General features: G+C 36.0%; 1 protein-coding gene across 1 annotated transcript; it reads right to left on the reverse strand.

Annotated features, from left to right (window-relative positions):
- Positions 1-600: 600 nt before the first annotated feature.
- On the reverse strand, positions 601-13078 carry LOC109048627 (troponin T, cardiac muscle-like). The gene is made up of 14 exons (XM_042713961.1): positions 12935-13078; positions 12671-12706; positions 12428-12438; positions 9247-9297; positions 7920-7949; positions 7478-7499; positions 7241-7385; positions 6475-6525; positions 6100-6177; positions 5904-6011; positions 5205-5314; positions 4627-4717; positions 4151-4191; positions 601-821 (listed from the first exon to the last, which is right to left on the reverse strand). Exons 1-14 carry the CDS (start codon positions 13042-13044, stop codon positions 788-790), a joined length of 918 nt encoding a protein of 305 aa, XP_042569895.1. The 5' UTR covers positions 13045-13078; the 3' UTR covers positions 601-787.
- Positions 13079-13693: the final 615 nt, after the last annotated feature.

Here is a 13693-nt window from a genome sequence, read left to right on the forward strand (position 1 = left end):
GCCTTGGCATATTGACACCAAACTTTGTGTATGCCATTGTAAACTCACTCAGAACACACCACAGCGATTTGTTAACAGCACCACCTATTGGTCAAACATGATAAGCCAATAAATCATGTTTCTAGAGGTTGTATTTATGATTTTTCAGCCGTTTTGAATAAAAAAATAAAACTATAATGACTTAAATTACTAATTTCTGCAGTTGGTCTGATGCTTGCTTCTATAGTGCTTGGCCCCGTAATTGCTGCTTGCAGCTATATTTTAAACTGTAATTTATTCATGTGGTGCAAAGCTTAATTTTTTTCAACATCATTTCTCCAGTCTTCAGTGTCACATGATCCTGATGATATCTTATTCTGATGAAATTATTCAAATATCCGGATCTGCTGCTTGAGAAACATTTATTTCTCCATTAATGTTAAAAACTGCTTAATGTTTTTGCGGAAACCACTATATATATATATATATATATATATAGAAATTTGGATTTAATGCAAATGCTAAATTTAAAAAAAAAATAGTTTCTTTTATTAAATATAAAGTATGTTTTTTATTATTATTATTAAAAGTTGTGTAGGCCTACACAAGTTAACAAAATCATTTTTGCCACTTCATTTTCTCATTTTTATTATTTTTGTTCAGTTGTTCAGTCAAAATCTACAGTGTTTATTCAGTGACTAAATAAAAGCAACATAATCTGTAAATTAGTATACACAGCTCTCCTGGGCTTTCTCTTCGTGATCTCTGTGGGTTTGTGAGGAGTCGAGTTTGCCTTTCCACACAGCATTCACTTCCTGAGGCCCCTCTTGGTTCTCTTTGACCTATAGAAGGAAATAATAGCCAAGAGTCTTTAACTCACATTTGCAAAGCATGATTTGTTTGTCAAATTTAGGAGTGCACTAGCATATGACCTCAGAGCTAATAGAAAGTGACTAAAAATGCATTTGTGTAAAATGTATTATGTATTTTTATAAGCTAACACCAGAATAGTCTTCTGATAATAAGCACAAAAAAAAAACATAGCACGCACAAATTTCTAGATGAAATAGTCAATTTCCAATCAGACAGGGCTACTTTCATTTAGCTAGCAATTTTTGCTGTCGCAAAGGCTGTGTTTACACCTGGTATTAAGATGTGTTTTGGTCGATCGGATCACAAGTAGAGGGAGACACATTCCCATTCACACCTGGGGCCTCATGTTTAAAACGTAGATTTAATCCTAAATGTGTGCATACGCACAAAAGATAGATTTTTCGTATGTACAAAAGTTTTCGGATTTATAAAGCCATGTGTACGCTAGAACATGCGCAAAATTCCCTCTGTAATACCCAGTCAGCGGAAGATTGTGCGTACATGAATCTCCACCCCCTCTCCTCCCCTGGAATAGCCATTTATGGAGCTTACAATCCCTAGTTTTAATATGCATAACGTTATCTGCATATCATTTCCATGCATATTCCCATCCACCTGACGCCATGTTTAACACAGTCATTTTGGAGAATATCCACTTAACGCAAACTGTGTACGCCATTCTGTGTCAGCCGCGACACAAGGATTCGTTTTCTACGTGTATTTACACTTTAATTTGAATGAAAACAGTGCATCTGTGCAGCGCGGGTGACACAGAAGAGCGTACGCTGCTTGTGTTCAGCTCATATTCTCCAAAATGACGCTACGGTGATGTGGAAAGACAGAGGAAACGAATTGTTGAATAAAGTCATTATTTTTGTTTTCTTTGTATACAAAAAGTATTGTCTTCACTTCATAACGTTATGGTTGAATCACTGATGGCAGATGGAGTATTCTGACTATGTCTTTCATACTTTTCTGGACCTTGACAGTATAATTTACTTTGGAGTTAATGGGACAGTCACAAGCCTCCCGGTTTTCATCCAAAATATCTTAAATTATGTTCTAAACACGAACAAAGCTTTTACGGATTTGGAACGACATGGGGGTAAGTGATTAATGACAAGATTTTAATTTTGGGATGGAGTATCCCTTTAACAGCTGATGCTTTTGACAATATCTCTGGCTATAGTCGACACATGATACAATGCAACTGAGCACGAGGAGGTTATCGCGGGGCCCACCAACACGGCCAACTTCACCATCATTTTGCCATATTGAAATTACATCACAAGCGGTGTTTGACTAAAGTCAGAGAAAAGCCTAGATCTGTAGCAGTGTTGCCAAATCCATAGTTTTCATGCGGAATTGGGCTACTTTAACACTGTTGCCGCTGTTTTGCTTTTTATGTCCGCGGGTTGAAGCAACCCCAATAACGTGATACTTAGACCCTGCAATGCAAATTTTACCAGAGGATCCCCGCCAAAAAATGTGTATTTTACCCCCCTTAATGCTATTTTTTACCGGGCAACACCACTCAAAACAGGATTGGGCTAGTTTTGGGTTAGTTTTGAGTAGCAGTTGGGCGGGTTTTGGTTGCGAAAACCTAGCAACCCTGCTCTGTAGATTCGCTAGTGCTGTAGCCCGAAAATCCCTGACAATTAGACAGCGAACACTTATTATCGTGAAGCTCCGAAGCCAGAAAGACCAACAAAGTCACAAAACGAGCATAAACATCACCTATGTCAAAAACAATTTGGTAATATTAGACAATGGAGAAAATCCTGATTAGTGACGCTCGAGTTCACTTGACTAGACAGGTAAGGGATTGATTATCTCAGCAGTGAAACTGTAATTTACATAACACATGCTGATAGCATTTAACAGCATTGTTTAATGCTGATGCTAGCTGAAAAATTACTGAATGCACCTTTACATTCGACCAAAATGCATTTTTAAGATATAAGAGTCCACCGAAGTCTTAAATACTGTCTTAACAGGCAGCTCACTAGGTTTTGGAACAGATCTTCTATCTCTGCTGACTGAATAATCACGTGGCTGAGATCAGTGGTGGACATGCATGGGTAAATGTTGACTTTGCAGCAGCAGATTGCAGCCCAAACCTCCATGCCCTCAAGTGCTTTAGTTCTGGCACCATAATCATTTTCTGCTGCAGAAGCAGCTCTGCCAGCTGACAAGACTGTCACTCTGATTTGGAATTAACAAAGACTGTGTCTGTGTTACATGCCTGAGGCAGGAGCAGATGAGTCAGAGTTTGGTTTAAATGAGAAAGCCCTCTGGGAAGTATAGCATGGTAAACAAAAAAAAACAAAAAAACACCAAACTCTGGGAAATGCCAGATTCAGTTCAGTCAGTGTAGAACAAACACCAACTCCCCAGCCTTCTGAGTGCCATTAATCTGCATGCAGATTCGATGATGAGTATATGTTGCGTATTAATGGAGCTCAACATTTAGTAATGAAATTAAACTATTTTACGTTTTGATGAGTTGGTGGGTAATTCTTTTAAATTTGTATGATCTCACGTATGTTTTTTTTTTTTTTTTTTTGCAATCTGCTAACACCACAATATATCTATATTATTTACATGCACCCAAATAATCAGTTTATAACTGACCTGATGGCTCGGTCAGACTGAAAAGCCTTTTTGTAAATTCCTCAACTGATCCAAATGAGCTTGATCCAAACTACATTTAAATCAGACTGAAAGGGCTGACAAACACTTGTTAAACTATTGTTGTAGTTCATTTATGTTGTGTGCATAAAATAGACACAATCACTGTCAAAATGCAAATAAAATGGCCCTGTGAAATTATTTTGGCTTAAACTGGCTTTAAATTGGGTGTCTTACTAATATTTGCATTGTGCATAAACATGACATTGAACATTTAGCAAATTTGTGTAATTAAGTAATTAGATGGAAATTATATAGAGATATTATTGTCATGGTTATTATTGTCCCCCAGGCCTAGTCTAACATATGTGTTAGCTTTTTAGATATGTTGTCAAGGCAAAAACAGCAATTATTCTCACGGTAGCTCCAGTGTCATTATTGTGGTGGCTTTCTCCACATCTGAACGCACTGAATGGAAACTGTATGTGAATTTATTCTGTTTTAAGAAAATTAGTGCATGTGAACATAGCTAATGATGGTTAAATTTAGGGGTGTTTATTCCATGTACGTTGACATACAAATCACACTGGGTGCATTCATACTAAATCGACACCTCGTAAAATAGCTTTCTCAAGAAATCAGGTTGGCCAGACACAGATGAACTCACGTTTTCTGGTGGTCACTGACTCTGTTCCTCAGGACATTGATCTGAAGAGAGATCCATAATCAAAAACATCTCACTGAACACAGGATAATGAGATTGTAATGAGTTATCTGTGCAAACAATATTTTCATTTTGTTTCTATATAATTAGATCCAGGAAGATATTAGATGCAAGTGGATAAGAATGCTTTTCTTTGAAATCATTTCAAAAGTCAACATAAATGATATACATAACCCATTTTACTTACATTATATGATGCTGCAGACTTTAGCATATTGATGTAAACTGGCATTTATTTACTGTTTTAACTGTAAGCCTGCAGTGCTGACAATAGTAGCATCAATTGACTATTGCTTAACATTAACAATAGCTTGCACATAGTGACACAGCCAGTAATGAAATTTGTGGAAAACCAAGATATTACATTTATATAACATGCAGTTCTAGTAAAACTCAAAGTGATCTAGTCTTTAGCTTACCTCATATTTCTGTTTGGTAAACTGGTACTGTAACTCAAACTTCTCTGCTTCCAGTTGACGCATCCAGCTCCACAGTTCCTTTGCTTTATCCCTGATGAAAAAGAAAGATATAGTATCTGCTTAATTACTGTTTGTATTTGTAGTCTATGGAATTGTATTACAGAAGTTAAGGAATGGTTAAAAAAAAAGTCTTACTGAATTAGTTAACACTAATCGACTGCTTTGGTGCTTAAGAACACTCTTTAAAAATCACAGTTCTGTCATCATGCATCATCATGTCATTCAAAAACTAGTTTCTTCTGTGGATCAAAAAGTATATTCTGAGTTAATAAAATGGCAGAATTTTCATTTCTTAAATACTTTTTTTTTTTTTTTTTTTTGGCGTTTCTGCCTTGACAGGAAGTGAAGTGGCTGGGGTGTTTTGGGATCGGTAAAGGTCCACGAGTTGGGACTCGACCTTGGGACGCCCGAAGCGCAAAGGCGCTACATGTTGGCGCTAAATTTCCAACGAGGCAGTTTCCATTTCTTTGTGCTTGATTTGCATTATAATTAGTTAAATATACAATGACTCTTCAAACCTGAGAGCAGAGTCGCTGGCATTGTCGATGTCCAAAGGTTTACGGCGATCACTAAGAATCTTCTTCTTCTTCTCTCTCTCAGTCTGTTTCTTTCCACTCCGTCTCTCTATCTGCAAAACAACATCATAGAGAACAGTTTTGACAATTTATTTTAATAAAGCATTGACATTGATGATGTATTTTCTGTTTACCTATTTTAGTGTCTGTATATTTTAAAATGCAAATCATTCTTATTTGCTTATTTCCTGCTCAAGAAAAATGATTATCAATGATAAAAGCAGTTGTGCTGCCTAATATTTTGTGGAAACTTTTTTTTCACGAAGCAATTTATTTGAACGTTTATTTTGGCAACAAAGTGAATACTTTTGATCAATTTAATGATTAAGTAAAAAGTGAAAGTGAAAAGTAAAAAAAAAAAAAACTTTTGGACAGTAGTGTAAGTTATGATAGTAATGCATGTTGTATTTTAGGTGAATTTTAGAAATATGTTTCAGAAGTGCCATAGCTGATGGTTTAAATGTTTTTAAATTATATAACATTTTTAAAAGCCATCCCAGTTAAGTAGAAGATTGAATCTTCATCTCTGATATGCCCTTTATTGATTTTTTTTTTATTTTTTTTTAAATGTTGGCAGATTTATGTCACTAAACTCAAAAATATGTAGGTCTTTATCATACTGTCTCGTCTCTCAGCTCTGACCTTCTGCATGTAACCACCGAAGTGCAGACTGGTGAGCGTCTTCTTCTTCTTGGCATCGTCCTCCGCTCTCTTTTTGGCTTCCTCTTCCTCCTTGCGAGCTCTTTCCTCCTGAACGTTTGAAAACAGGAAAGGATTTGCGAAGCTAATGCCAGTTTGCGTCCATCAGTGTGTGGTCACAGAAAATGCTTGCGCTCACCTCCAAACGCCTCTGTCGTTCCCTCTCGCGTTCGCTGCGGATCCTCTGCTGCTCTGCTCGCTCAGAGCGCCGTTTCTCCTGCGGAATCACTCACATTACGACTCTGACAGCAGTTTCAGTGGGAGATCACTTATGGGGATGTTTATTCTAGAAAATGACGGAGCTGATTGATTTGACACTTGTCTGTTAAGTCCTTTTCAGGCTCATTCAGGCTTGAACTGACCCCTAACAGACCTGTTTTTTACTCTGGGTCACATGTTTGCCCTAATGAGTATTTGTAATTTCTCTGTTTTTGTCATTAAGAATTAATTAATTTATGATTAATTCATGAGACATAAGCAGCTGTGATGTAATAGGACAACATTGCTCACTCACAATCCTGTCTTTAAGACTGATGAGTTCCTCCTCCTCCTCCTTCTTACGGTTTTAGTGGTGTTCTTTAATAGGTGTGTGGATCTTTTTGGTGTTTTTCTATATGTTTTTGATGTGTATCCTGAAGGGGAAAACATTTGGCCTTTGAGATTTAGATTGAGACAGTTTGCCTGACAAAATATGCAAGTTCAGGTATACAAGAGCATAAATCAAAAGCTCAAAAGTTTCAGTAATTTGCATCTTGAAATGTGTCCAGTGAATCATTCTGTTTAATTTATAGAATTGCTGATTTCTATGAATCTTATAATGCATGTTTTCGATTGTCAAGGTATTTCAGTACTTCAAAACATCTGTCTACTCTCTAATAATTAAATGGGTCATCAGAGACGAGCCCCTTTCACGCATACAGTCACTGGTAGATTATTGTTAAGAGATCATGTGTGAACAGGACCTTTTCAAAAATACTGCTACATTCGTTTCAGCAATTGTACTACATTTAAAAAAATATAGTATATAGTTTTTATTTTTGCATTGTGTTTACTATTGTCCTCTTGCATTATCGACAGTATTTTCCGGTTTAATACTGTAAAGCTGCTTTGACACAATCTGTTTTGTATAAAGCACTGTATAAATACAGTTGACTTGACTTGACATTCTAGAGTGGTTTGACATCCATTATTAATAAGGAAAAAAAAATGTGGAATCCACTTCAATTCCGAAATAATATGGCAAATATGCTTAGAATTGCAAAGTGATGGCATGGTTATTAAAAGACAAATGCCAGTCTTGACCCATCATAACCAAAATAGTTAAATGGTGCTGTGGGTCTTTGTATGGTAATTTTACTCACATCAAAATCAACTCTTTCTCCATCTGGAATCTTTGGGGGCACCAGGTTCGGCAACATAAATGGTCTGGAAAATATAATGATGATGTTTCAAAATTCTGTGTGAAATGAAAACAAGTGTTGTTGATCTTTAAAAAATCTTTATTATTCTAAACTTACTTTAGAAATTTGGGTTTCGCCTCTTCGGAAGAATCAAACATACAAACAACAGAAGTTATTCAAAGTTATATGAGAGACTTTTTAAAATACCTTTTAAAACTATAACGTGTTGCATATATTGTCAATAAGGTGTGTCTGATTATAAATATCTGAAGCCTAATCTTCCCATTGTGTTCTCATGGCAGTTATTGCACAATAGCAAACGGTTGCAGATGATATGTCATTAAATCCAGGGACTAGATTCAAACCTAAATACGGTTTTACAGTATTTCTGATAGAGTGAATGTTATCATAAGAGGATTTGGGATGATCTAAAGATTTGAAGATACAGTTATCCAGAAGGGTGTGTGTCATAATACAGGTTTCTACATGTTTCAAACAATTACTTGAGAGCTGTAAGTCTCAGGTTCCCTGTCTTTGCAGTGCAATAAAGAGCAAGTACCTCCTCCATCTTCGGTATCTTCTTCACCATCTGAAGGAAGGAAAGGAAAGGAGGTTACAGGTATTCGGCATCACTGACAGTCCCACAGAAAACAGAGGGGCAAAAATAGAAACTGATAACAGAAGAATGGTGGAAAATTTGCAGTCGCATACCAAACACTCATCACTTCAACTAAGATAAGAGCAGAATATTTGATTCACCCCATGTGTGTGTCATGAGTTCAAATTAAAAAATAGAAATGCAACAGCTGTAGATTAATTTATAACTATATAACAATAAAACACACACACACACACACACACATTTATATATACATATTGAAAGGAAATGCATGTATTTTTTTGTGAATTAATTAAATTCACAGGGGGGAAGTATGACTTTATTAAACATATTTAACCAAGCAATACATACAATTTATGTATAACTTTTTTTTATTTTTTTATCTTCTATAGAACAGAAAATAAAATATTTTGAAAAAAGTCATCTGTTTCTTGTTTGACCCTTAATATTAAGACGTGAGGTTTGCAGGAAGTTGGACAAAATAGATATTAAATAGATTTCAATTAAATGTTTAAAAAAAGTGTTAAAGGTTTTAAAAAGTGTTACGATGGCAGGTCAAACTGTAGTGGAATTGTATTCAGTGTATTTTACTACATTTAACAACTTGATTTGAGACTGAATGGATAAAATTAATTTTGAAACACTTTGCTTCAAAATATAATACCAATTTTTATGTTGTCAAAATAAGTAAGCTAAGAAGGCTAAGTAAGCTTTACAATGATGGTCCATCATAACTTCTCACCTCAAAACTATGTTATGTTGAATAATAAAAATATATAAAATTGGTTTTGCTTTTTTTTTTTTTTTTTTTTTTTTTTTTTTTTTTTTATTAGTGTATATATTTTTTTAAGGCCAAGGGAATATGCCATCATTTTTAGAGAAATTCCTCATTTTCTTAAAATTACTTATGCAGTCTTTTTTTTTTTTTTAAAGAACTCTTCATGATCTCCTCACATTAATATTTTGTATTTGTTTATTGACCAAAATCTCTTATTGAATATTTTTAGTAGTTTATTTAATTTAAATGAATGAATGAATTAATTAATTAACGAAAACACTTCTCAACAGAACTCTGACTTGTCTTTGCTTGCATAAGTTATTGGAACAATTCATTGATCTGTTTCTGTTTCAATGGTAAATTGTACATTTTATAAATGATTTGTTACATTTTCTGGCAAAGTTGTCAGTGTTCACACATTGGTTATTTGGGCGATGTAGATCTGGAGGGGTTTGAGGTCTAACTGAGGGTCTCACCAACAGGACTCACCATGTTCCTGAGCGGTCTCTTCCTGTTCTCCCGCTTCCTCCTCATGAGCCTCTGAATATGGAGAAAGTTGAAGGACAGGTGTTGCATTACTGTGAACTATGAGTCATTTGTTTCCCTTCATTAGATATCAAATTACATAACAATTCCTTTTCGCAATTCAAAGTTGGGAATGTGAAAAATATAGTAATTTGAATCTCTAATAGAAGTATGTAAGAGTGTTTGATGAAACTTATTTGGAAGATGTGAGTTAATTCCCGTGGGCAAAGGAGCTGTATACCAGCCTGGGCATGATGGGTACTGGTGGCAGGCTTGTTAGATTATGCATACCTCAAATCTCTCAGATAGTTACACACTTACACACAGCAATACACACGTCTCTACCCAGCCGCACAACTGTTGTCGATGATATAAATGCGCCGGCATGTCTGAAGTCAGACCACCCTTAAAAAGTATTGTAGTACAGATGGTAATACCATACTTCGAGTTAGTTCCTTTCCTCAAATCTGATTGACTAAGCAGCTTTCGAAAACTTAACAAAATGTGAATCGTTGTTAGAATGTTTATTTTACATTGATACTTTGTGAGTCACTGAAGAATATAAAGGGCTTTGGTAATAATCAAGTGAAAAAGTACTATAATGCAAATTTCATGTTAAAAAATTAAATCAATATATGAAGAAAATGGCCTAAAACCTACATTTATTTCTTCATTTTAGTTAAATTATGTCCATATGCTGCCTACGTTTAGTTTTTGAATGTGGCCTGTGAGTGAATCATTGAATTATTCACTTCACCAATTTGTCCAAAAAAAAAACCCCATTCTGATTGGATTTGGCTGTGGATGTTTCGAAACTATGTTCTTTGGCAGAACAAAAGCAGACAAAGAAAGTATTGTGTCTTAAAATTAAGATGCGTCACATTAGCAAAATTTAGGCAGAAAAGATCAATTGTCTATTGTCGAAAATGTAGTGACATATGAAGCACGGCTCGCACAGAAGTTGATTTTTTTTTTTTTTAATTGTGGCAAATTTGCATCACAAAACTGAACATGAGTGAAATCTGTGTGAAATTCCCAGCAGTTTGGATTCCTATTGAAATGTCTGGAAATTCACTGAACAATGGTAAATACTGTATGCCTGCACATTTTCAGCAAAATCCAGTCGTTTCAATAGGAATCCACACTTTTTCATGGGGTGCAAAGCTTCGCTTTCGCTCATCTCATACTGTTGCTCTGTTAAATTTTGTAAGGGAAATCCAATAGGAATCTGTGCAGGAAGTCTGGAGCTTCCATAAGAGTGAAAAATTTTCCCTACACAGATTTTGCTCATTTTCATGTGGGTCGCACAAATTTGCCACATTGAAATTTGCCACTGCGTAATAAAACTGGCCCAATTGGATATCAAAATTGCACTCCGGGGGTCAAAACCTCCTTTCAGGGGGTTCCACCTAGGATGAAATGTTCCAGGGGGACGGGGGGTTTCGCTTCAATGAGCAGAAACCCATGGAAATAGTATAAAAGTAGCCCAATCCAATGGGAACATCACTGATGTTGACCAACAGAAAACTGCAATAGCTTTAGTGTGAGCTGTGTTTCATATATCTCTACACTATTGACAATGAACATTTTTGGCCCATGAAATTCTGCCTAAATTTCAGTAACCTTTGACTTCTTGTTTATTATAACTGTTAAGATGATGTCACATTTATTGTTGCTCAGAGAAATTTGCAGGCAACATCCAGACATTCCAATAAGAATCTGCACGATTGTTTTGAGTGCGGGCGAGAAAGCTCCCCACCAGGATTTCGCTCATTTTCAAATTGGGCATTTGAATTTGCTGCACTGAATGACTTCTATGGGAGCGGCCGTTATTTTTTGAGATTAACCAATGTCTCTTTTTATCATGCAATTTTGCTAATGTGGCGGCACCTTTAGCACAGTCATAATTGTGCTACTGGTGGGAATATCGGCGGTCAGGCCTATTACCTTTTTCAACCTCAAAACAGCAGCTCTTTTGTTCATGCAACATTTTTTAAATATACCTTGTGATGATTTTCATTTGCATGTACAGTACTACGTTATTTACTCAAAGAATACCATGGTATATATCCAAAATATGCTATGACCATAGTATTTTTTAGTGTTTGTGAATGGCTTGTGCCCTTTGCCATTAGCAGATTTTGGGGAAGTCGTGGCCTAATGGTTAGAGAGTCGGACTCCCAATCGAAGGGTTGTGAGTTCGAGTCTCGGGCCGGCAGGAATTGTGGGTGGGGGGGAGTGAATGTAACAGCGCGCTCTCCACCCTCAATACCACGACTTAGGTGCTCCTTGAGCAAGGCACTGAACCCCAACTGCTCCCCGGGCGCCGCAGCATAAATGGCTGCCCACTGCTCCGGGTGTGTGTTCACAGTGTGTGTGTGTTCACTGCTCTGTGTGTGTGCACTTCGGATGGGTTAAATGCAGAGCACAAATTCTGAGTATGGGTCACCATACTTGGCTGAATGTCACGTCACTTTCACTTTCACTTTCACTTTCACTTTCACTTTTGTTAAATTTAGTGAGCAGTTTCTGAGTTTGTGTTACTGTACTTGGTTCTGAACCTCCTCATGCTCCTCCTCCAGCTCTTCCTCTTGCACCTCTAAGCCACACCATGCAGGTTAGGCAAGTAAACAAACAAAAACATCACAAAGATGGAAGCTAGGAGGTCTGTTCACACTGAAAGACAGTAATGGATTAGTGATGATATGCAGATGCTTCAGAACTTTCTGCTTTATTCCATGTGTGTCCTTTCTGGGTCTATTTTGTTAAAAGCGTACAAGCAGAATGAACAGAACTGCTGCAACTCAAAAAAAAAAAAAAAAAAAAAAAACCAACCCTCAGCTTTCATGCTTGTAAATCTATGTGACAGGTCACTATATTTTCCAACCGCTATAACATGTCAGAATATTTATGATTTTTGTTTTAATCTGCAAAGGTGTAACATATGCAGTGCAAAAACCTGATCAACTGGTATTTTTGAAGGTTCTATTTTAGTATTGTTATATCACCATGTAGTCGGCCGCTTCACTTTTCTAAAACTATGTAGCTGCAAGGCCAATATTTATGACTTATTTTAAAAACAAAAACTGTATTTTCTTGTTTACAGTGGAAGTATCAAAGTAATATTACAAAACACAAGACTTACCCTCCTGCTCCCTAGAGAACAAGACAGAATAGTGCTGTTATTTCCATTGTTCTCATAGCTCAAGTACCTTCCCAACAGCTGCCTGAACTCTCAGATTAAATATACTTATCAGATGAGTGGGATATATGACAAGCAGATGCTATTAAAATAACCCATAGCACTGTAGTACACAGTTAAAAAGAAATATCGTAAATTTGTCACTGATGGATGGATGATTATTGAGCATTGAACTGGAACACTTACTCGTACTCCACTTCTTCGTTGTCTGACATTTTTACTCTGTAATAAAAATACATTTAATAATTATGTAATATAATATATTTAAACAAATAATCAATATCATAAGTTATCTAAAAACACACATTTTTGTTTTTCTAAACATTCTAAAAATTTAATTTTTTTTTGTTGCTTTTATTCTAATTTGAAATGAACTTTTTGTACTATTATACATCCATTTTTTGTACATAATACATCAGTAATATGCTACATAACACATAAGACTCTTACCTGATATACTGTACCAGCACAGATGTGTGAAGGAAGGCTGTCTGTCCGAGAGGCAAGCTCTGGCTCTCCTCTTGATTCTTATATGATCTCATATGCTGGGGCTCATCCATCTCACTCACTGTGGTTATTTTTACCCTCAGAGATAAGTGGAAAACAGTTGTGCAAACACTCCCTAAAAGGCTGCTGTCATTGTTATGGTGCAGAGAATGGCGATGGCTAATGTCCATATCACCATGAGTCTCTTAGAGGTGTCCTCTGATAACACGAGGGACTGTTAGTCTCTGACCGGTCTGACTCACTTCATGGCACATGCTTACCATTCCACATCTCACTCACGCCAGCAGCCCGAGATCCCACCACTTTCAGATGTACAGTTTAGTTTTTACCCAAGATCAAGCTATTTTGGAAGGTTTAAAACAGTTTCAAGGTTAGTTTGAACTTAGGCCTTATGTTGTTTGAATACCTAAGTATGTTTTACTTTTTTACATTTATTTTAAGGATTTAGGCCTTGTTTGATGTTGAGTTTTCTGTGCAGTTGCTGATGTGCTTTGGGTAGTTACTAGACGGTTGATCGTGAGAGACACTTCGATATTCATGTAATATGTAGCTCAAAAATCTGCACAAAAAAGTGGGAAATATTAATATTAAATTAATGTAATAACAATAATATAGTATTAATGTATTAATTGTATTAATGACCTATGCTAGGTTAGTATTTATGACAAAATAGTATGAATGATAACATTTTTCTTAATTGTT

This window comes from Cyprinus carpio, chromosome A23 (assembly GCF_018340385.1).
Source record: "Cyprinus carpio isolate SPL01 chromosome A23, ASM1834038v1, whole genome shotgun sequence".
Classification (NCBI taxonomy): domain Eukaryota; kingdom Metazoa; phylum Chordata; class Actinopteri; order Cypriniformes; family Cyprinidae; genus Cyprinus; species Cyprinus carpio.

What these genes read in the sequence shown, in the direction of transcription:
- LOC109048627 (XM_042713961.1), bottom strand. Translation starts at nt 13,044, where the DNA reads ATGGATGAGCCCCAGCATATGAGATCATATAAGAATCAAGAGGAGAGC. An exon ending in AGATACCGAAGATGGAGGAG is followed by an intron (nt 7,500 to 7,919) that starts GTACTTGCTCTT and finishes ATTCTTCCGAAG; the next exon opens with AGGCGAAACCCAAATTTCTA. An exon ending in TCAGTCTTAAAGACAGGATT is followed by an intron (nt 6,178 to 6,474) that starts GTGAGTGAGCAA and finishes GTGATTCCGCAG; the next exon opens with GAGAAACGGCGCTCTGAGCG.